Below are 24,738 nucleotides of genomic sequence, written 5' to 3'. Positions count from 1 at the left end.
TATGTAAAACGCCTCGCCTTACGCCCACGCCTTTTAAAACACTGGTCTGAACCATATTTTAAGTCTCATCCTCAGGGGGAGAAATTAAGAGAAGATTCGCTCTTTCTGAACCTAGGAAAGAATCAGATTATAGAATTTATTCAGATAAGGACTTTAGTGTTTTATCACCGGAATTAGATGTTTATCAAGTCAAACCTTAGTGTCTATGACGTGCTATGAGGGAAACAAACTTCTAGGATCTTGGGATGAGGTTTTGCCCATTTCTAAGATCTTGGCGTGTCCAACAACAATAGAAATTGTTATCACGGCCTAGTAGTTACGAATTATGATCTTTAGGAATGTGATTGAATTGGAGCATCAAATCAAATGTTACATAGCGATATCATTTTAATTGTGAAATTACAATCTACCAAAACTAATCCAATTGGGATGGCAAAAGTAACTTCGACAAATTAGGTCAAGAGGACAAGACAAGAACAGAATATTATGTTATTAACAAGTGAACTACTCCTTCACCAGAATTAGAATTTTGGCAGTACCTCTGGTGTTTGTCAATGATGCACTATGGGCAGATATCCTAGGAACTACTTTCAACAGGTAAAACTTTGGCCTGTAATATTACTAATGCAAACAATGTTGGCCACTTGGACAGCCACTCTAACTTGCTACCCTTGTAATTATTTGATAAGACTAAAAGGAGATATGAACCAATTATTTTTTTTTCAATTTCAATTTCAAATACCTTTTTTCCCCAAAATTAAACCAAATATTTTAGCTTTTGTTATGAATACACTGGATTATAGATGTATCTAAAATAGTGCTATTTGTGTATCATGCCCTTTGACAATTTTGAATATAAGAAAATGACCTTTTTAGATCTTTTATGTGTAAAAGACAAATCTCTTACGTGTAAAAATAAATCTCCCATGTGTAAAATAAGAGGTAGGGTCATAAAACTAAAAACAAGTTTGTAAAGAGCCAAAAAACCAATTGACCCAATACTCCTTGCGATCATAAGAAGCTTTATAAGCCGCAATATCCAACGGTTCAATAGCAGAACGGAAGTCGCAATTACAATATGCGAATTATAAGTTGAAATGTGGAAATGCGATTTATACATTGCTATAAGCGCAATGTTTATAACAAGGACCAGCAGTGGCACTTTTTTTCACCGCTTTCTTGCGCTAATGCCCTTCCATTCTTCGCTTTCCTTATATTCGGCGTTCTCAGAAGACAAATTAAAACCAATAAAGAGCTAAAATTAGAAAAGAGAGATTTAAAGCAAACTGGAAGGAAGGCAAACAGTTGCAGAAGTTGAGTTAGGGTGCCTCAAACAAGGAGACCTCTGTTTTGCTAATCTATTGCAGGTATTCATTTCCTTATATTAATTTCCTTATTTTGTATCACTATGGTATTTTCTTCGTGTGTGTGTTTTTTGTGTTTATTGTGCTTCAGAAGAAGGATTATTTGACTTTAGTGTACTGAGTTAATGTTGTGTTGTTGATGAGAAAGTTTGGAACTTTTTGGTCATATTGTATTGAAGATAGAATAAAATTTAGAATCTTCGTTTTGCAATGTATAACGTGATCCACAGCACGTTTTGGTGTTTCTTTTTGTTCTATCAAGAATGCTGCTATGTGCTCAAAGTGTACCCTGTACTTGCTATAATTAGGCCGAACCGTAGTCTTTAGGGAATTCAGCTACTATTGCTACAACCTAGTTTATATCTTGGAAATTGTAGTGATGATTTTGGTATTAGGAATTTGTAGGCTGCAGTCTATTGGAAACAACCTTTCTACCTCTACAAGGTAGGGCTAAGTTCTGTGCACACACTATTCTCCCCAGACCGCAGTATGCGAAGGGGTAGAGGTTATTTCATTGTATGGATTCACTTCCACGCTTTACTCTCCTGTTTTAGGGATTATATGCTTTTTAAGCAGTTAGTTTTATGCCAAACACTATCTGTATAATGATTTTCCCCGTAGGAAGGATCTATTGGACACAATGGTCGAATTCAACAGGGTGAAGGTGAACTGACACATTGTCAGATCACCTAGATTACTTGATTATTAGTTACATTACTTACTCTCTTGGAGCTTTCCCCTGATGCATCTAATTCTTTTTTCCTCGTGAGATGCTTCGCTTGGTCATATATAAGATCTAGACACCAAGTCTTTGCCATATCGATGCACATAATTTGCACATAAGAGGTGATCCTAATGTTTTGGTGGCATCTATTGGCATTTACTCTTCCATCAATTAGGGTTTATGTTCTCATGGTTTATAATTCGTCAAGTATCATCAAGTATTTATTTAATTTTAACCACTAAAAATTTTGAAAATTTACAATCTTATATCATGGATATGTGAATTTAATTTCCTTCAATGATAGAAACATGATGTCATCACAATCGACCTATGGGAACCAAACAAATTTTTAACTCTAGTCAGCATATTTCACTAGTAAAAGGATAAAGAATGCTGGTAACGAGGTTGGAGAAGTGTTAATTAATGTTGGACATATGAGAGCACCTTTGACATTTGTGTTGAATGTCGTTGGAGCGATAGAGGCAACACCAGTTGGTTGTATAAAAGTTTAAAAGAATATATAACATGAGTATCATGCATAATCCTCCAACATTCCACCCCTTAGAGCAGTAAAGGCAAGATCACTTGGCAGTATAAAAATCTAACAGATCTAGATTGATAATATATAACTTAAGTTTCTTTCACGATCCTCCACCACTCCACCCCTTAAAAAAAAGAAAAACCTAAAGAATATTTTTTTATATGAAGAGTTCTTTCTCAAAAAAATGATTGATAATCTTTTTTGTAGCATTTTGAGCGAATAATGAGAGAAGAAATTGCTCTAAGAAACAAAAGAGAAAGAGAGCACAGAGTGTGAACTGATAATGTCACATCACCTAGATTACTTGGATTTTCAATTGCTTTATTTACCCTTTTGACATTTTCCCCTGATGCATTTAATTGTTTTTTTCTCCTCAGATGCTTCACTTGCTCATATGTTAGTTCTAGACAACAAGTCTTCTCCACATTTATGCACATAATTTGCAGATAAGGGGTGCTTCTTCCTTTAAGACATGATTGATAATATGAAGAGCTTCTTCCTTTAAGAAATGATTGATAATATCCTTGTAGCACTTGAGAGAATGAGAAAAAATTCTTTAGGAGAAAGAAAAGAAAGAGAGTACATAGCTTGGTCTTTTGGAACTTCCTTGGTGCATTTAATCCTTTTTTTCCTCCTGATCAGTTTTAGACACCAACCTTAACATTGATGCACATAATTTTGTTGAGTGCCATTGGAGTAATAGAGGTAGGAATAATGAAAGAAGAAACTGCTCTAGGAAAAAGAAGAGAGAGAGTACATAGTGTCAACTGACACAGAGTCAGATGAGCTAGATTACTTGGCCCTAGATTACATTACTTACTCTTTTGGCACTTTCTCCGTAGGCATTTAATTATTTTTTCCTCCTTGGATGTTTCACTTGGTTATATGTCAGTTCTAGACTCAAGCTTTCTCTGCCTGTATGCACATAATTTGCACATAATTAGCACATAAGTGGTGATCCTAAACTTTTGGTAGGAATCCCTGGTATTTACTCTTCCATCAATTAGGATGTGCATTTTTCACTTGGCCCAAACATGTAGAAATACTTTTGTTAATGGGCGGCGGTTAAACTCAAACTTGAGTCCTCTGCCTAAGTTGGTGCCATCCGAAAAGATAGAACATGTTGAATTGTGTGAACTACCTTATCTGAAAGCTCAAGTTATTAGAGATAGAACATTGTTATTTATTTATGTCTGCAACCTGATCCATAGGATATGGAGTCTACAAGGGGAGAAGCACATTGGGATTTGAAGTTTTGAAACAACTGGCGCAAGACTGGAAGGTCGAAGCACATTATAGTCAAGATGTATGGAGATGGGGCCGGGGAAAACAGTGCCTTTTATGTAAGTCCTATTATGAGAAGTTTATTACTATGAAGGAGTCGAGAAATGTGTATGTTTTCACTTGGCTAGCTGTGTGTGGGGTAATCTTGACGGTGGAGAACTTAGGGAAGAAGAAGTTTATTTGTTCGTTGGCGCTTCATGTGTAAAGACTCAGGGAAAGATGTGAATCACCTCCATTTACATTGTCGAATAGCGTCTTAGTTGTGGTGGGAAATCCTGTGATGGTCTGGACCAGAGTGAGTAATGCCAAGCACAGAGTGAGTAATGCTAAGCACTGTGAAAGAAACAATGTTTAGTTGGACCTTTAGAAGACGGAGGAGACACAGGGACCCTAATCCTTCACAATCAACATTGCTAGCTGAAGGTATAATTTTGTTGCATTTGTACTACTATAAATGTTTATCCTTTTAGTCACACTTAAAGAGCTTTAAATCTTGGAAATCTATTATTCTGTCACTTCTTCAATTAGTGAAGATGCCGGAACTTTTAGTTGGCCAATGTGTAACAATTCTTTGACTCTTGTCTAGCTTAAGTTTGTTTTTGCGAATTGATATATGATGCAAAACATGCCTGTATTTATGTGTATGATTGGTCAAAGTGCTTCTGTGGTAATTAAATTAACGAGATAGAGAGCTTTTTGTACTGACCTTATTTCTATTTACCAATGCTACCTATTATGCTTATTGTATAAAGAGTGAGGATTGAGGAATTTGTATATCTTGTGTACGCATGCAAATGCAAAAATGGCTCACGAAAACTCATGTAGACATGTCTGAAGGCAAAAGTTAATAATGGTGGCTTTGTTACAAGTTTACTACATAGAGTACAACGCAAACATTTATTAATTTCGTCTAGGTTGCTATCCATTGAAAATTCTGTGTTGGCTGGTTTTCCAGAATCTTTTACTTCAGATCATTGGTCACTTTTTACTGAATCCACTGACAACGTTCTATCTCTTTGTTTTGCCTGCACAATAAGAATTGTATCAAACTTCTGAATTGATCCAGAAAAGAGACCACAAATATATCTAATATCTAATCATACTGAACTTTTAAGCGCAAGAAATACAAATATCGTAATGTTTATCTGTTGAGAAAGATATTTACTTTCTATAGACTTCCAGATGCTGTAGCCTTTATCATCTAGCATTGATGCATTGACTGTATGGACTGATGCAGTAAAAAACTGAAAATTTAGAGTATCTGACTAACTACGTTGAGGTAGAAAACATCAAGTCGATATAAAAGATATTATGTCTGGAGGTAGCGATGATTTGATAACCTAATACTGTACACTGTTTCAAAGTTAAAATTTATACATACATTTTGCATTAAATACACGTAAGTCCCTGCTTAAAATGCATGTAAGTTTTAGGTGAAAATCACTTAGATAGACTGTAATTTGCTGCAAAAGTTATATCATTAAACATTCTAGCATATTTCCCACTAACCATAATCTCATAATTGAAAGCAAACATTTCTTCAATAATGTAATTGGCTGCCATTGCAGATATTTGTTATTTAATAGTAAATATTTACTTTTGCCTGCTAGACTATTTTTCGTATTGTTTGTTTATAAGTGTGTCCAAGAACATAAGCAATTAAAAGAATGCTAATTTTTATAAGAATCTATAAGTTTATATTTCGATTTTTCCGTAAAGAAGCAAACATCATAATTATACATTTAGTGAAGATTTTCATGCACGCAAACATGACATTTTGAGTAAGTTCAGTAGTGCATGCTTCAGCTTTCAATTAAAAACCACTCCGTATTGGTAGAATTCTAGGTATTTATGCACTTGTACTAAAGGTCAAATTTTACTCCAAAAACACATCCTTATCTTGCCTGCTTTATCTGATCCCTTAGAACAGTCAAAACTGCAATGGAAGCGACTGTTCATATGTGGCTTCCATGTTAGCTAAAATTATTTTTATAGGCAATAATTGCCGCTAGTTGTTTTTGGTTTTGCTATTATGTAGTTAACCCTTAGATGGAAGGTTTGGTTTGGGGGGTGGGGGGTGGGGGGAGGTGTCCTGCAAGTCCTACAACAGTAGCTGTTTTCCCTTAAAAAGTATTTTTCATGAAAGCTTAAACCTAGAAATTACAGGCTCTACTTATCTAGAGAAAATGTTTAATATCGGTGCTATTTACTAAATCCTCTCATCATCTATGCTCTTATCAGTCGCATAGCGGGTGGTCTCAATATTTTGGTAGGCATCTCTGGAATTTACTCTTCCATCAATTACGGTTTGCTCTCATGCTTTATAATTCTACAAGTAGCATATAAGTAAATACTTAAACATAATTTACGAGAAAGATGAATAAAAAATTCCCTCCCATATCATCGTTCTGTGAATTCAATTCCTAAAATGATAGAAAGAGAATGCATGTCAATCTATCTATGGGAACCAAAGAACTTTCAAATTCTAATCAACTAATTTTACTAGAAAAATATAAACAACACTGGTAGAAACGATGTAGAGGTGCTAACTAATGTTAGGCGTGTTGGAAGACGCTTGACCTCTGTGTTGACTGCCAATGGAGAAAAAAAATGTAAGCCCACTTATTAGTGTAAAAATTTAACAGATTTAGATTCATGAAATGTAACTTGAGTATCATGCACAATCCCCCGCCACTCCACCCCTTAAGAAAACGATAGAGAAGTTCTTACCCAATTTAAGAAACAATTTGTGTAGGAAGAGCTTATTCCTTCAAGAAAATATTTATAATCTTCCTGGTGGCACTTGAGAGAATAACGAGAGAAGAATTTGCTCCACGAAAAAAAAAGAGAAAGAGAGAGTGCATAGTGTGTACCGAGACCGTCAGATTACCTAGATTACATTACTTACTCTTTTTGCACTTCCTCCTTAGGCATTTAATTAATTTTTCTTCCTTATGAAGCCAAATCTTACTTTAATTTCAGAAGAGAGAATCCGAAGGCCCCGATTCTTCTTCTACCAAATAGTACAGAAATTAAATAAATACCCTTATATACTAATACATACCGAAAAACAAAAAGAAAAAAAAACTATATTAATAGGAAAATCAAGAAAACAACAGAGGTAGAATTCACCAGATACAAAAAAAGGTTGTCTTTTTCAGTTCATTGCAATCAACTTCTTCCTTCATTTTATCAAATCCTCTTGGTTTTAATCTGGACGACATGTTAGAAGATCAGTCTTGTTTGGTTTCAAAGGATTGTCAGAGAGAAAGTAACTGGGTGGCTTGCATGAATGGCAAAGAGCCATTGGCAAATTATCAGGAGCGTGAACTTGTGAAATGCAAGTTGCAAAATAAGTCTGATGCTTTCAACAGAGTGGAAGTCGCTCTATCTTTGGGCAACTCTTCAGCATCCCCGAACGAGCAAGCTGGCAATAAACGTCATGCTGGGGATAATTCCGATTCGAGCTCTCTTATTCATGCCATTGGCCGTGACAATTCCATCGGTTGTCTCATTCATTGTTCTCGGTCGGATTATGGCGCCATAGCATCTTTGAATCGTAGCTTTCGCTCATTGATTAGGAGCGGAGAACTTTACAAATTGCGGCGGGAAAATGGTGTGGTTGAGCATTGGGTTTATTTCTCCTGCCAATTGGTTGAATGGGAAGCTTTTGATCCTAGTCGCGGTCGTTGGATGCATCTGCCAGCTATGACTCCTGATGAGTGTTTCGTGTTGGCTGACAAGGAGTCGTTGGCGGTTGGCACAGAGCTGCTTGTGTTTGGAAAGGAGATCTTTTCGCATGTCATTTATTGTTACAGTTTATTGACAAACACGTGGTCATCTGGGATGCGGATGAATGTACCAAGATGTTTGTTTGGTTCTGCCAGCATTGGGGAGATTGGCATTCTAGCTGGTGGCTGTGACTCACAAGGCAATATACTTAGCTCAGCTGAACTTTACAATTCGGAGGCAGGAACATGGAAGAGTTTACCGAGCATGAACAAGCCACGTAAGATGTGTTCAGGCGTATTCATGGATGGAAAATTTTATGTGATAGGAGGAATTGGAGGAGCCGAATCGAAGCGGTTGTCTTGTGGGGAGGAGTATGATCTGGAAAAAGGAACGTGGCGTGAAATCCCAAACATGTCTCCTGTGAAAGCTAACGCTGCTAGGAATGATATGCCCGCTACATCTGATGCACCTCCTTTGGTGGCAGTTGTAGACAATGAGCTGTACGCGGCTGATTATGCTGACATGGAGGTGAGGAAGTATGACAAGCAAAATAAAGCGTGGGTTACCATAGGACGGCTGCCCGAAAGAGCAGCTTCCATGTATGGTTGGGGTTTGGCTTTTCGAGCATGTGGTAACAGGCTAATTGTAATTGGTGGACCCAAGGGAGGTGCAGAATATATCGAAGTGAATTCATGGGTTCCACGTGAAGGGCCGATACAATGGGACTTGCTTGGCCGTAAGCGATATGGTAGCTTTGTGTATAACTGTGCTGTCATGGGGTGCTGATCTTTTAATCCTGGTCTTTTGTCCTTGATGATGTTATCTTGATCCATGTTTCTTTCTGTTTTGAATTCATGTTTGTTTTTTGCCAGCAATCTCTATCGTTGTACTGCAATCTGCATTTAAGGGGAAAAATAGGACAATGAAATTCCATAATTGTACGCTGATAGACAAGCGAACTCCTATCTCATCTCATCTTTATTTTCCCTCCTTTATATGATTGGATATGTTTGAAAAATAGTTGCATCTTCGTGAAGTCACACCATTACTTCTTGAGATATGACATATGCATGTGTTTTACTTGATTTTGTCTTTCATTCCGTCAGAAGTTTTCCACCCAGAGTTTAGTTAATTCACTCATAACTCTTTGCATTTGTTAATTTCTCTCTACATCTTAGTCTCAGAGCATCTAGTACAAGGGGAGGACAGATGCACCTCAATTGCTGCAAAGAGAAGGGGAAAAGAAGGTGAAGTGCGTTATACGTCACAACTCTTTGAGGTTTGATTCCTGCGCTTAGTAAAATTAGGGCAGCATTGCAAACCCTCGTCTCGTAATTTTTTAAACCTATTACATTCTTCACTAACTTTGAAATTTAAAATGATAATCAAAGAACTCATTTTCTAGTCGGCCTTATGGAGATTACAACACTCTTTTTGCTGTTTCACAATCAGAAAACGCGATTGTCACTTTTAGTAGACTTTTATTTTCAGTCTTGAAAGTTATTTCCAGCTGGAATCTCTTCATAAGCAAATCCATTTGATCTCTGTGTAGATTACTGTTAATCAAATCTCCAAATATTGAATGAGTGGTAATTAGTTTTCCAGAATAGCATCTGAACTTACTCTTGTATTATACACTCTGCAGTAACTTTATAATAATGGTCACAATAAGAAGTTTTCACATCCAAATGCAAAGGGGATCATGGATTTTTTTTCCAGTTATTACTTACCCTTTTGGCACTTTCCCCTGATGAATTTAATTATTTTTCACATTTTGGAGGTTCACTTTGTCTTTTTCAAAAATTTGAGGGGAATTCTTTATTTTGCATCTATAAAGCTCAGTATCATAGTCCATATGTATTAACTGTGCTGAGTGTGCACCCTGTTGTAATTTGTGATAGTTGAATGTATTCATTAGTGAAGCCAAAAAATGTAAATAGTGATACAGCTAAGTACAATCTGGATTTGTATTACTTGAATAGCCTTCTTTTGGTATTTTCCTCACCTTCATGAGGTTCTCATTGTTATTTGGGAATATAATGCCAGGTGTTATTACGGTAAATATTTAGCCTCAAAACAACTTAACCTTAGTAGTATTGCTACGGCCAAATACTTTGTAGTAATACTTAGTCGCACTCGGTTTATACACCAAATCAAACAGTTTAACCTTAATAGCTTTGTATTCCACTATTTATTAGTTTTACGTACTCAACATATATAACGAGATCTATATAGCATGGTTTTCTCCAAATACATGAAGTGGCTCCAAAAACTTTTACTGTGCTCCAAAAATTATTAATCTTTCATAGCCATTGTTAGCAGGGTGAGATGTGTTCCTTTCTTATGTATTGGCTCCATGGGTCTGAAGGGCAGCAATGTGCACAAAACATCCCGCGTTTACGAAGGGTTGTACCTCAAGGGAAGTAATTTAGGCAGCCTACCTGAAGCATTTTATGGCTCGAATTCGTGAATTATTACATAGAGACACTAGTTGGGGCATTTTATTACGAAGCAAAGCTGAAAGTTAACAATGTGTTTTGCCTTTAGTTGCTTTCTAGTTCCAATGATGGGTGCAGTGGCCAAAATCTGTTTGGGTCAAGCTTATCATCAATATTGCTAACACAAATCTCAATCAAATGAATTTAACAAGTAGGCATGGCATAGGGCTCTATCATTGTGCACGAGACACCTATCTAGTTTAGCTGATCTTGTAGTAGATAAGTCAAATCTCGATGGCTATGACGCACTAACATTGCATCACATATCATCTGATTTAGCTGACCATATCGTAGATCAAGTCACACTTTAGTAACTATGACGCGCTAAGAGGGAAACAGACTTCTAGGATCTTGGGATGAGGTTTTACCCATTTCTAAGATCTTGGCCCGTCCAACAACAATAGAAATTGTTATCACGGCCTAGTAATTATGAATTATGATCTTTAGGACTACAAAGAGATGTGATTTCATAAATGAATTGGAGCATCAAATCATATATTACATAGCGATATCATTTTAATTGTGAAATTACAATATGCGAAAACTTATCTAATTGGGATAGCAAAAGTGTAACTTTGACAAATTAGGTCAAGAGGACAAGAACAAAATATTATGTTATTAACAATTGAACTACTCTTTCATCAGATGTTAGTCACTTTTTGCTTCTCAAAATTCAACTTAATAATGTTTGAATGATAGAGTAGAATTACAATCTATAGCATATTTTGTGTAATTCTGAATATTTACATTTTAATTTATAACTAATGAACTTAATCTAATAGTTTATAATAGCTTTTGTATAGTTTGTGAAAAATAATTACATTTTAAATTTAAAATAAAAAAAATAGTCTGGTGTAGTCCTGAAACTTTAAAAAAATGATTTTTCATAATTGAAAAAAAGCCAAACAGATTGGTAATACGGAAGGAAAATAGTTGCAAACGGTCGTAAATTAATTAGTTGCAATTCGTGAATGCGACTTACAATGCGAATTATAATTTTAGAATGTGATAATTACCGAATGCGTTTTATAAGGACTAAACCACACCATACCAAGGAGCAGGTAAAAGAACAGTAGCGCTTTTTTTTCACCCCTTTTTTGCGCTAATGCCCTTCCATTCCTCGTTTTCCTTATATTCGGCGTTCTCAGAAGACGAATTAAAATCAATAAAGAGCTAAAATTAGAAAAAAGAAATTTAAAGCAAACTGAGAAGAAAGGCAAACGGTTGCAGAAGTTGAGTTTAGTGTCCTAAAATAGGGTGCCTCAAACAAGGAGAACCTCTGTTTTGCTAATCTATTGCAGGTATCCGTTTCCTTATTTTGTATTACTATGGTATTTTCGCTGTGTTTTTTTTAGTGTTTATTGTGCTTCAGATGAAGGATTATTTGACTAAAGTGTACTGAGTTAATGTTGTGTTAATGATGAGAATGTTTGGAACTTTTTGGTCATATCGTATTGAAGATAGAGTAATTTTTAGCATCTTCGTTACGTTTTGGTGTTTTTTTTGTTCTATCAAGAGTGCTGCTATGTGCTCAAAACGTATCCTGTACTTGCTATAACTAGGCCGAACCGCCGAACCGTAGTCTTTGTGGAATTCAACTACTATTGCTTCAACCTAGTTTATATCTTGGAAATTGTACTGATTGATTTTGGATTAGAAATTTGTGGGCTGCAACCGAGGGTCTATTGGAAACAACCGCTCTACCTCCACAAGGTAGGGGTATCCCACTGTAGTCCCAGTGAGATTACACTGGGTATGTTGTTGTTATTATTGTAATTTGTGAGCTGCTGTTGCAAGCTTAACGTGAAACTAATATGCAGAAGGGGGTAGAAGTTATTTCATTGTATGGATTCACTTCCACACTTTACTTTCCTGTTTTAGGGATTATATGCTTTTTAAGCAGTTAGTTTTCTGCCAAACGTGATGCACTGTATGTATACTGCATATCAATTCTAAATGTATAATGTTTTTTTCCTGTAGAAAGGATCAATTGGACACAATGGTCGAATACAACAGAGTGAAGGTCAAGTGTTTGATTGAATTTACTTGAGGGTTTGTGCGTATGTAAGGTCAAACTTCTGTTATTGATTCGAAGAAATGATCAAAAGAGCTTTATTTGCCAGAGAAGTGGGCGTTTCCAATGATAATGCATGGCTACTTAACGGGGGAATTCACCGCAAATACTAGTTTATCTCATTATTGTTGATAAAATGGCCTAGTCCTTCACATTTACCGTGCAATGTGCTCAAAAAGGTACTAAGAGAGGTTAGCCTATACCATAATATCTCAATTGGGTTATATGATATTAGCACTAGCAGTTCTAGATTAGTGATATATAACTTGAACTTCATGCCCAATCCCCCCCAACCCCCCCCCCCCCCCCAAAAAAAAAAAAAAAAAAAAAAAAAAACCAGTGTAAAGAAATCTTTGCATATTTAGAGCTTCTTCTTTCCATAAATGATTGATAATCTTCCTTATAGCACTATGAGAGAATAATGAGAAAAGAAACTTCTTTAGGAAAAAAGAAGAGAAAGAAAGTACGTAGTGTGAACTAACACATTGTCAGATAACCTAGATTACTTGGATTATTAGTTACATTACTTACTCTCGTTGAGCTTTCCCCTGATGCATCTAGTTCTTTTTGCCTCGTGAGATACTTCACTTAGTCATATATCAGATCTAGATACCAAGTCTTCACCACATAGATGCACGTAATTTGCACATAAGAGGTGATCACTAATTTTTTGGTGGCATCTATTGGCATTTACTCTTCCATCAGTCGGGGTTTATGTTCTCATGGTTTATAATTCGTCAAGTATCATCAAGTATTTATTTAATTTTAATTTACTAGAAATTTAGAAAAATTACAGTCCTATATCATGGATATGTGAATTTGATTCCCGACAATGATAGAAACATGATGTCATCAGAATCGACCTATGGGAACCAAACTGATTTTGAAATCTAATCAGCATGTTTCACTAGTAAAAGGATAAAGTGCTAATTAATTTGGGACGCATGAGAACACCTCTGACATTTGTGTCGAATGCCGTTGGAGCAATAGAGGCGACACCATTTGGTTGTATAAAAGTTTAATAGAATATATAACTTGACTATCATGCATAATCCTCCAACATTCCACCCCTTGAAGGAAAGGAAAGAGAAGTTCTTATTCAAGCTTCTTCCTTCAAAAAGATTAATAATCTTTCTTGTAGTACTTTCCATTTCAAAAAAGGAAAAAATCCATTTTCAAAAATCTTTCTTGTAGTACTTTGCAAGAATAGAGGGAGAAGAAATTGCTTTAGGAAAAAGAAGAGAAAGAGAGTACATAGTGTTAACCGACACAATGTCAGATCGCCTAGATCACTTGGATTTTCTATTATGTTTCATACCTTTTGAGCACCTTCCATTTATGAACTTAATTGTTTTCCTCGTAAGATGCTTCACTAGGTCGTATCTTTCAAAAAAAGAAAAAAGATGCTTCACTTGGTCATATATATTAGTTATGTACACCGAGTCTTACCCGCATCTATGCACATAATTTGCACATAAGAAGTGATCTAAAACATATGGTTGGCATTTCCGGCTTTTACTCGTCCCTCAATTATGGTTTATGTCTCATGTTTTATAATCTTTAAATAGCATAGTGAATAATTAAATTTAATTTTCCAGAAATTTATAAGAAATACCACCCTATACCATCGATTCGTGAATTTAATTGTCTAGAATATTGAAACTAGCTGTCATCAGAATAAACCTATGGGGAACCAAAAGCTTTTTTTGAATTTTAATCAACAAGTTTCACTTAAAAAGTATAAAGAACGACCGTAGGGAAGATGGAGATGTGCTAATTAATGTTTGATCTATGGGGAGACCTTTTTTTGAATCCATGGGAGTAATAGAGGGAGCACCAATATTACTTAATAAACTCAAACTCATGATATATAACTTGAGTATGATGCGCATGATCTCCACCTGAAGAAAAGGAAGAGAAGAAGTTCTTACTCAATGTAAAGAAATTTCTTGCATATGAAGTGCTTCTTCAGTCAAGAGATGATCGATAATCTTCCTTGTAGCACTTGAGAGAATAATGAGAAGAAAGTGCTCTAGGAAAAAGAAGAGAAGGAGAATACATAGTTCGAACTGACTGTCGGGTCACCTAGAAAACTTGGATTTACAATTGCGTTACTTACCCTCCTTTTGGCACTTCCCCTGATGCATTTAATTCTTTTTTCCTCCACAAATGTTTCACTTTGTCATATCTCAGTTACATACACCAAGTTCTCTCCACGTCGATGTACAGAATTTTGTTGAATGACATCGGAGCAGTAGAGGCAAGATCACTTGGTAGTATAAAAATCTAACAGATCTAGATTGATAATATATAACTTAAGTATCATTCACGATCCCCCACCACTCCACCCCCTAAAAAAGAAGAAGAAGTTCTCACCTAAAGAATATTTTTTTTATATGAAGAGCTCTTTCTCAAAATAATGATCTAGGAAGGTGTGGAGCTCTTTCTCTTTCTTCAAAATATATGAAGAGCTCTTTCTCAAGAATGATTGATAATCTTCTTGTAGCACTTTGAGCGAATAATGAGAGAAGAAACTGCTCTATGAAATAGAAGAGAAAGAGAGTACAGAGTGAGAATGCCACAATGTAGATCACCTAGATTACCTGGATTTTCGATTGCTTTATTTACCCTTTTGACATTTTTCCCTGATGTATTTAATTATTTTTTCTCCCGAGGTGCTTCACTTGCAGATAAGGGGTGCTTCCAAAATTTTTGAATGCTTTCTCTGATCTTTTATAATGTTTCAAGTAGCATCAAGCAATTAATTGAATTTAGTTTACCGAAAACTTTCCAAAAAAAAAAAAACCACCTCGTATCATCGATATGTGAATTTAACTGCCCAGAATGGTAGAAACATGATGTCAACAGAAACTACCTGTGGGAACCAGAAACTTTCTTAATTCTAATCAACTAGTTTCACTGGAAAATGATAAAGAATGCTGGTAAGAAGGTTGGAGAGGTGCTTGTTGATGGTAAGACGTATAAGAAGACGTTTGATGTTTGTGTTGAATGTCATTGGAGCAATAGATGCAACACCATTTGGTAGTACATACATCCAACAGATCTAGATTCATTATATATTACTCGAGTGTTATGGACAATCCTCCATACTCCACCCCATAAAGAAATGGAAAGAGAACGAACTCTTATCCAATGTACAAAAAATTGTCGATATAAAGCTTCTTCCTTCAATTAATGATTGGTAATTTTTCTTGTAGTACTTTTCCATGGAGAGAAGAAATTGCTTTGGGAAAAAGAGGAGAAAAGGAGTACATGGTGTGAGCAGATACAATGTCAGATCACCTAGATTGCTCGGATTTTCAATAACCTTGCGTACCCATTCTGCACTCTCTGCTGATGCGTTTAATTCCCTTTTCCTCTTGAGATGCTTCACTTGGTCATATATCAGTTCTAGATACCAAGCCTTCTCCACAACTATGCACATAATTTGCACATACACGATGATCCCAAAAATTTGGTAGGCTTCTCTTCCATTTACTCTTCAATCAATTAGTTGTTTATGTTCTTAAGTTTTAAAATTCTACAAGTAGCATTAACAAATTAATTAAATTTAGTTTGCAAAAAGTTTTAAAAAGATACCTTCCAGTATCATCGATATGTGAATTTTATTCCTTAGAATGATAGAAACATGATGCCATCAGAATTTGCCTTTGGGACTCAAAATGTTTTAGCATCCAAACTTTCTAATTGTCAAGCATCGCTTGAAATGGATAAAGAACAGTGGTCGGAAATGTGGAGATGCACTAATAATGTTTAGACCTATGGGAAGATTTTTGACATTTGTGTTGGATGTCATTGGAACAATATAGGGAACATCACTTGGCGGTATAAACTTTTTTAAATCTAATTCCTGATATATAACTTGAATATCCCGCACAATCCTCCACTGCTCAAACCCTTTAAGAAAAGGGAAGAGAAGAAGTTCTTGCTCAATTTGCATATAAAGAGCCTTTTCTTAAAAAATGGTTGATAATATCCTCGTAACACTTGAGAGAATGAGAAGAATTTGCTCTAGGAGAAAGAAAAGAAAGAGAGTACATAGTTTGAATTAAGGCTATGTCAGGCGCCTTGATTACTTGGATTTACGATTGCACTACTTGTCCTTTTGGAACTTCCTCGATGCATTTAATCCTTATTTCCTCCTGAGATGTTGCACTTTGTCATACCTCAGTTTTAGACACCAACCTTAACATCGATGCACATAATTGTGTTGAGTGCTATTGGAGTAATAGAAATAAGAAAAATAACAGAAGAAACTGCTCTAGGAAAAAGAAGAGAATGAGAGTACATAGTGTCAACTGACACGGAGTCAGATCACCTAGATTACTTGGATCTTAGATTACATTACTTACGCTTTCGGCACTTTCTCCACATGCATTTAATTAGTTTTTCCTCCTTGAATGTTTCACTTGGTCATATGTCAGTTCTAAACTCAAGCTTTCTCTGCATCTACGCCCATAGTTTGCACATAATTAGCACATAATTTACACATAAGTGGTGATCCAAATTTTTTTGTAGGACTCCCTGGTATTTACTCTTCCATCAATTAGGATGTGCATTTTTTATTTGACCCAAACACGTAGAAATATTTTTGTTAATGGGCGACGACAAAACTCAAACTCTAGTCCTCTACCTAAGTTGGTGCCATTCGAAAAGAGAGAACATGTTGAATTGTGTGAACTACCTTATTTGAAAACTCAAGTTATTAGAGATAGAACATAGTTATTCATTTATGTCTGCAACCTGATCCATGGGATATGGAGTCTACAAGTGGAGAAGCATATTGGGATTTGAAGTTTTGGAACAGCTTGCGCAAGACTGGAAGGTCGATGCACATGATAGTGAAGATGTATGGAGATGGGGGCGGGGGAAAACAGGGTATTTTCTGTACGCCCTATTACGAGAAGCTTGTGACTAGGAAGTAGTCGAGAAAGGTGTATCTTTTCACTTTACTTTGCTAGCTGTGTGTGGGGTAATCTTGACGATGGAGAACTTGGGGAAGAAAAAGTTTATTTGTTAGTTGGCGCTTCATGTGTAAAGACTCGGGGGAAGATGTGAATCACCTCCATTTACATTGTCGAATAGCATCTTAGTTGTGGTGCGAAATCCTGTGATGGTCTGGCTTTTAGTGTGTAATACCGAACACTCTGAAAGAAACAATGTTTAGTTGGACCTTTAGAAAACAGAGGAGATATATGGTATGTGATGTTGCTCCTCTAGTACTTATGTACCGTATGAAAAGAGAGGATTTGGAGTACTTTTGATGGAGTAGCGTTCTATCTCTTATTCCTTTTTGGTGCACCCACGAGGTTCCCATATGTATAAAAGATTTGGTGTCTTTCGTAGAAAACCATATTATTTCGTAAGCTTTTTCTACCTTTTGGTGTACCTCTTGTATATAGGCATTTTTTGCCCTTCTTTTAATGAAATGTATTACTTTATCAAAAAAAAAAACCTGATCCATAGGATGACTACATATGTGAAACTTTTGACGGACTGTCAGAAGTAGTGATTCTTAGTAATTTCAGATATCATTATCTTAGTTGAAGAAAAAGTGTCATAGACTTATGTTTAAGATGAACTATCAGATTAATTGTCTTTGCTTCTCCACCCAACAACAACATACCCACAAGTGAGGTCTGGGGAGGGTAGTGTGTAAGCAAACCTTACCCCTACTTTCTGCAAGTAGAGAGGCTTCTCCACCTGTTTAATCTAACAGCGACTCATCAAAAGCTTGTAATAACTAAAAGAGAAATGGAGCCCATCCTTACTTGAGATGTTATTCAGGAAAAAAAGTGCAACTAAGACGCTATTTGGGGAACAACTAAGACGCTATTCGAGGGAAGATGTGAATCACCTTCATTTACATTGTCGAATAGCGTCATAGTTGTGGTGCGAAATCTTGTGATGGTCTGGATTAGAGTGTGTAATACCGAACACTGTGAAAGAAACAATGTTTAGTTGGACCTTTAGAAGACAGAGGAGATATAGGGTATGTGATGTTGCTCCTCTAGTACTTATGGACTGTATGAAGAGAGATGAATTGGAGCGCTTTTGATGGAGTAGACATGGATTTTGTACACTTGAGGAATGGCCTCCTATCTCTTATTACTTTTTGGTGCACCCACGAGGTTCCCTATGTATAAAAGATTGGGTGTCTTTCATAAAAAAACTTATTATTTTGTAAGCTTAGGGTATTTTTTGCCCTTCTTTTATTGAAATTTATTTCCTTATCAACAAAGAAAAACCCTGATCCATAGGATGACTACAAATGTGAAACTATTACCGGGCTGTCAGAAGTAGTGATTCCTACTAATTTCAGAGATCATTATCTTAGTTGAAGAAAAAGTGTCATAGACTTATGTTTTAGATCAACTGTCAGATTATTTGTCTTTGCTTCTCCACCCAACAACATCATACCCAGTGTAATCCCTAGTGAGGTTTGGGAAGGGTAGTGTGTAAGTAGACCTCAGCCCTACTTTCTGCAGGTAGAGAGGCTTCTCCTCCCATTTAATCTAATAGCGACTCATCAAAAGCTTGTAATAACTAAAAGAGAAATGGAGCCAGTCCTTACTTGAGATGTTATTCAGGGAAAAAAGCCCAACTCTTCTTTGCACTCAGGGCAGCACTTGGTTTCACTGGCTGCTTGATAGATGCATGAGTCCTTAGTTTCACTGACTGCTTATAGATGCAAACTGCAACAAAGAGGAAATTATCATAAACATGAGATTAAGATTGACACCCAATTAGCTAATGATCCATCTCAATAAACAAACTTCAAAAAAAGAAAGAAGGAACTTTAAGTTTGACAATGTTGATGGTGATCCTTCAGTTAACATTGCTAGCTGAAGGTATACTTTTGTTGCATTTGTACTACTAGATATTTGCTCAACTACCATAAATGTTTATCCTTTTAGTCACACTTAAAGAGCTTTAAATCTTAGAAATCTATCATTCTGTCACTTCTTTAATTAGTGAAGATGCCGGAACTTTTAGTTTGCCAATGTGTAACAGTTCTTTGACTCTTGTCTAGCTTAAGTTGCTTTTTGCGAATTGATATATGATGCAAAACATGCTCGTATTTATGTGTATGATTGGTCAAAGTTCTTTTGTGGTAATTAAATGAACAAAATAGAGAGCTTTTTGTACTGAACTTATTTCTATTTACCAATGCTACCTATTATGTTTATAGTATAAAGGGTGAGGATTGAGGAATTTGTGTATCTTGTGTACGCATGCAATTGGAAAAATTGTCTCATGAAAACTCATGTAGAGATGTCTGAAGGCAAAAGTTAATAGTGGTGGCTATGTTGCAAGTTTACTACATAGAGTATGCCGCAAACATTTATTAATGTCATCTAGGTTGCTATCCATTGAAACTTCTGTATTGGCTGGTTTTCCAGAATCTTTTACTTCAGTCATTGGTCACCTTTTAGTCTTTTACTGAATCCACTGGCAACGTTCTATCTCTGTTTGTTTTGCCTGCACAATAAGAATTGTATCAAACTTCTAAATTGATCCAGAAAAGAGACCACATATATATCTAATATCTAATCATACTGAACTTTTAAGCGTAAGAAATGCAAATATCTTAAGGTTTATCTGTGGAGAAAGATATTTACTTTTTATAGACTTGCAGATGCTGTAGCCTTTTCACCTAGCATTGTTGCATTGACCGTATGGACTGATGCAGTGAAAAATTGAAATTTAGAGTATCTGACTAAGTTGAGGTAGAAAACATCAAGTCGAATATAAAAGATATTATGTCTGGAGAGGTAGTGATGATTTGATAACCTAATACGGTACACCGTTTCAAAGTTGAAATTTGTGCATAAGTTTTGCATTAAATACATTTAAGTCCCTGCTTAAAATGCCATGTAAGTTTTAGGTGAAAATCACTTAGATAGACTGTAATTTGCTGCAAAAGTTATATCATTAAACATTCTAGCATATCTCCCACAAACCATAATCTCATAATTGAAAGTTAACATTTCTTCAACAATGTAATTGGCTGCCATTGCAGATATTTGTTATTTAATAAACATTTAATTTTGTCTGCTAGACTAATTTTCGTATTGTTAGTTTATAAGTGTGTCCAAGAACTTAAGCAATTAAAAGAATGCTAATTTTTCTAAGAATCTATAAGTTTATATTTCAATTTTTCCATATAGAAGCAAACATCATAATTATACATTTAGTGATGATTTTCATGCACGCGAACATGAATAAGTTCAGTGGTGCATGCTTCAACTTTCAATTAAAAACCACTCCGTATTGGTAGAATTCTAGGTATTTATGCAGTTGTACTAAAGGTCAAATTTACTCCAAAAACTCATCCTTATCTTGCCTGCTTTATCTGGTCCCTTAGAACACTCAATACTGCAATGCTCTTAACTATATCATAGGTCGCTTCCATGTTAGATAAAGTTATTTTTTGCCGCTAGTTGTTTTTGGTTTTGCTATTATGTAGTTAACCCTTAGATGGTAGCTTTTTTCCTTTAAAAAGTGTTTTTCATGAATGCTTAAACCTAGAAATTACAGGCTCTATCTAGAGAAAGTGTTTAATATCAATGCTATTTACTAATCCTCACATCATCTATGCACTTATCTGTCGCATAGAGGGTGGTCCCAAAATTCTGGTAGGCATCTCTGGCATTTACTCTTCCATCAATTACGGTTTGCTCTCATGTTTTATAATTCTCCAAGAAGCATATACCTTAAACACAATTTAAGAGAAAGATGAATAAAAAATTCCTTCCCATATCATTGATCTGTGAATTCAATTGCCTAAAATGATAGAAAGACAATGCATGTCAATCTATCTATGGGAACCAAAGAACTTCCAAATTCTAATCAACAAATTTTACTAGAATAATATAAACAACACTTGTAGGAACGATGGAGAGGTGCTAACTAGTGTTAGGCGTGTTGGAAGACCTTTGACGTTTGTGTTGAATGCCAGTGGAGAAATAAAGGTAAGCCCGCTTATTAGTGTAAAATTTAAGAGATTTAGATTTATGAAATGTAACTTGAGTATCATGCACAATCCCCCGCCGGTCCACCCCTTAAGAAAATGATATAGAAGTTCTTACCCAATTTTGAGAAAATTTTTGTATAGGAAGAGCTTCTTCCTTCAAGAAAATATTGATCGTCTTCCTTGTGGCACTTGAGAGAATAACGAGAGAAGAATTTGCTCCACGGAAAAAAAGAGAGAGAGAGTGCAGAGTGTGAACCGAGACTGTCAGATTACCTAGATTACATTACTTACTCTTTTTGCACTTCCTCCTTAGGCATTTAATTAATTTTTCCTCCTTATGAAGCCAAATCTTACTTTAATTTCAGAAGAGAGAACCCGAAGGCCCCGATTCTTCTTCTACCAAATAGTACAAAAATTAAATAACTACCCTTATATACTAATACATACCGAAAAACAAAAAGAAAAAAAAACTATATTAATAGGAAAATCAAGAAAAACAACAGAGGTAGAATTCACCAGATACAAAAAAGGTTGTCTTTTTCAGTTTATTGCAATCAACTTCCTTCATTTTATCAAATCCTCTTGGTTTTAATCTGGACGATATGTTAGAAGATCAGTCTTGTTTGGTTTCAAAGGATTATCAGAGAGAAAGTAACTGGGTGGCTTGCATGAATGGCAAAGAGCCATTGGTAAATTATCAGGAGTGTGAACTTGTGAAATGCAAGTTGCCAAATAAGTCTGATGCTTTCAACAGAGTGGAAGTCGCTCTATCTTTGGGCAACTCTTCAGCATCCCCGAACGAGCAAGCTGGCAATAAACGTCATGCTGGGGATAATTCTGATTCGAGCTCTCTTATTCATGCCATTGGCCGTGACAATTCCATCGGTTGTCTCATTCATTGTTCTCGGTCGGATTATGGCGCCATAGCATCTTTGAATCGTAGCTTTCGCTCATTGATTAGGAGCGGAGAACTTTACAAATTGCGGCGGGAAAATGGTGTGGTTGAGCATTGGGTTTATTTCTCCTGCCAACTGGTTGGATGGGAAGCTTTTGATCCTAGTCGCGGTCGTTGGATGCATCTGCCAGCTATGACTCCTGATGAGTGTTTCGTGTTGGCTGACAAGGAGTCGTTGGCAGTTGGCACAGAGCTGCTTGTGTTTGGAAAGGAGATCTTTTCTCTTGTCATTTATCGTTACAGTTTATTGACAAACACGTGGTCATCTGGGATGCGGATGAATGTACCGAGATGTTTGTTTGGTTCTGCCAGCATTGGGGAGATTGGCATTCTAGCTGGTGGCTGTGACTCACGAGGCAATATACTTAGCTCAGCTGAACTTTACAATTCGGAGTCTGGAACGTGGAAGACTTTACCGAGCATGAACAAGCCACGTAAGATGTGTTCAGGGGTATTCATGGATGGAAAATTTTATGTGATAGGAGGAATTGGAGGAGCCGAATCGAAGCGGTTGACTTGTGGGGAGGAGTATGATTTGGAAAAAGGAACGTGGCGTGAAATCCCAAACATGTCTCCGGTGCAAGCTAACGCTGCTAGGAATGATATGCCCGCTACATCTGATGCACCTCCTTTGGTGGCAGTTGTACACAATGAGCTGTACGCGGCTGATTATGCTGACATGGAGGTGAGGAAGTATGACAAGCAAAATAAAGCGTGGGTTACCATAGGACGGCTGCCCGAAAGAGCAGCTTCCATGTATGGTTGGGGTTTGGCTTTTCGAGCATGTGGTAACAGGCTAATTGTAATTGGTGGACCCAAGGGAGGTGCAGAATATATCGAAGTGAATTCATGGGTTCCAAGTGAAGGGCCGATACAATGGGACTTGCTTGGCCGAAAGCGATCTGGTAGCTTTGTGTATAACTGTGCTGTCATGGGGTGCTGATCATTTAATCCCGGTCTTTTGTCTTTGATGATGTTATCTTGATCCATCTTTCTTTCTGTTTTAAATTCATGTTTGTTCTTTGCTAGCAATCTTTATCGTTGTACTGCAATATGCATTTAAGGGGAAAAATAGGACGATGAAATTCAATAATTGGACGCTGACAGACAAGCGTCCTATCTCATGTCATCTTTTTTTTTCCTGCTTTATATGATTGGATATGTTTGAAAAATAGTTGCATCTTCATGAAGTCGCCACCATTACTTCTTGAGATATGACATGCATGTGTTTTACGTGTTCATTTCTTCTGAAGTTTTCCATCAAGTGTTTAGTTAATTCACTCATAACTCTTTGCATTTTGTTAATTTCTCTCTACATCTAGTACTGGAACAAGGGGAGGAAAGATGCACCGCAATTTGCTGCAAAGAGGAGAAGAGGAAAAGAAGGTGAAGTACGTTGTAAGTCACAACTCTTAGTGCTTGGTAAAATTAAGGCAGCATTGCAAACCCTCGTCTCGAAATATTTTTAACCTATTAGACTCTTCACTAACTTTGAAATTTAAAATGATAATCAAAGAACCTGAACTCATTTTCTAGTCGGCTTATAGAGATTATTCCACATGCAACATCTCTTTTAGCTGTTTCACAATCATAAAACGCGATTATCGCTTTAATAGACTTTTATGTTCAGTCTTGAAAGTTATTTTCCAGCTGGATTCTCTTCATAAGCAAATCCATTTGATCTCTGTGTAGATTACTGTGACTAAATCAAATCTCCAAATATTAAATGAGTGGTAATTACTTTTCCAGAATAGCATCTGAACTTACTCTTGTATTATACACTCTGGCCTCTGCAGTAACTTTATAATGCAACGAAGATCTTGGATTTTTTTTCCAGTTATTACTTACCCTTTTGGCACTTTCCCCTGATGAATTTAATTCCTTTCTCTTTGGAGGTCATATCTGAGTAATCAACTGTCATGACAAAGTGTACTGTCTTCTTAAAATTTGAAAGGGAATTTTTTAGTTTGCATCTCTAAAACTCGGTATTATTGTCCATATGTATTAACTGTGCTGAGTGTGCATCCTGTTGTAATTTGTGATAGTTGAATGTATTCATTAGTGAAGCCAAAAATGTAAATAATGATACAGCTAAGTACCATCTGGATTTGGACTAATAGAATAAACTTCTTTTGGTATTTTTCTCACCTTCATGAGGTTCTCATTGTTATTTGGGAATATAATGCCAGGTTTTATTACGGTAAATATTTTGCCGCATCCGGCCAAAACAATTTAACCTTAGTAGTATTGCTACGGCTAAATACTTTACAGTAAATATTTAGTCGCAACTGTTTATACACCAAATCAAATAATTTAACTTTAGTAGAATCGCATTCCATTATTTCTTAGTTTTACGTACTCAACATATATTGTGAGACCGTAACTTTGGCGTCTCTAATCCTTGTTAATGTCCACATATAGCATGGTTGTTCTCCAAATACATGAAGTGGCAAAACATTGGATGCATGGATTAACATGCATTTTCTTGTATCCCTTTGTTTCGGTTATATATATATATATATTTTTTTTTTGGTTACTATTTTTTTTTCATAATCACAATCATAACTG

At 36.1% G+C, this 24,738-nt stretch overlaps 2 protein-coding genes and 2 long non-coding RNA genes across 5 annotated transcripts; all 4 read left to right on the top strand.

The window, feature by feature from the left end:
* Positions 1-1,117: 1,117 nt before the first annotated feature.
* On the top strand, positions 1,118-9,707 carry LOC107803299 (uncharacterized). Its single transcript, XR_012703135.1, has 3 exons — positions 1,118-1,367; positions 3,841-4,336; positions 8,824-9,707. It is a non-coding gene; the product is annotated as an uncharacterized LOC107803299 (long non-coding RNA).
* On the top strand, positions 4,344-8,581 carry LOC107803302 (F-box/kelch-repeat protein SKIP11-like). The gene has a single exon (XM_016626990.2). The coding sequence runs from the start codon at positions 7,136-7,138 to the stop codon at positions 8,429-8,431; it is 1,296 nt and encodes a 431-aa protein (XP_016482476.2). The 5' UTR covers positions 4,344-7,135; the 3' UTR covers positions 8,432-8,581.
* A 1,483-nt stretch (positions 9,708-11,190) lies between the features above and the next one.
* On the top strand, positions 11,191-23,890 carry LOC142173522 (uncharacterized). 2 transcript variants are annotated; one of them, XR_012703134.1, is made up of 4 exons: positions 11,191-11,444; positions 12,124-12,408; positions 15,436-15,695; positions 23,493-23,890. It is a non-coding gene; the product is annotated as an uncharacterized LOC142173522 (long non-coding RNA). The 2 variants fall into 2 exon arrangements; XR_012703133.1 differs by having other exon boundaries at positions 11,193-11,444; positions 12,124-12,396.
* On the top strand, positions 15,702-23,356 carry LOC142173517 (F-box/kelch-repeat protein SKIP11-like). Its single transcript, XM_075239122.1, has one exon. The coding sequence runs from the start codon at positions 21,818-21,820 to the stop codon at positions 23,111-23,113; it is 1,296 nt and encodes a 431-aa protein (XP_075095223.1). The 5' UTR covers positions 15,702-21,817; the 3' UTR covers positions 23,114-23,356.
* Positions 23,891-24,738: the final 848 nt, after the last annotated feature.

This window comes from Nicotiana tabacum, chromosome 2 (assembly GCF_000715075.1).
Source record: "Nicotiana tabacum cultivar K326 chromosome 2, ASM71507v2, whole genome shotgun sequence".
Taxonomy (NCBI): Eukaryota; Viridiplantae; Streptophyta; class Magnoliopsida; order Solanales; family Solanaceae; genus Nicotiana; species Nicotiana tabacum.
The sequence above is the reverse complement of the archived record's forward strand: the minus strand, read 5'-3'. Positions and strand labels throughout refer to the sequence as shown.

Bases quoted from the DNA above. Each gene is read 5' to 3' on its own strand.
- LOC107803302 (XM_016626990.2), top strand. From the start codon at position 7,136: ATGTTAGAAGATCAGTCTTGTTTGGTTTCAAAGGATTGTCAGAGAGAA.
- LOC142173517 (XM_075239122.1), top strand. From the start codon at position 21,818: ATGTTAGAAGATCAGTCTTGTTTGGTTTCAAAGGATTATCAGAGAGAA.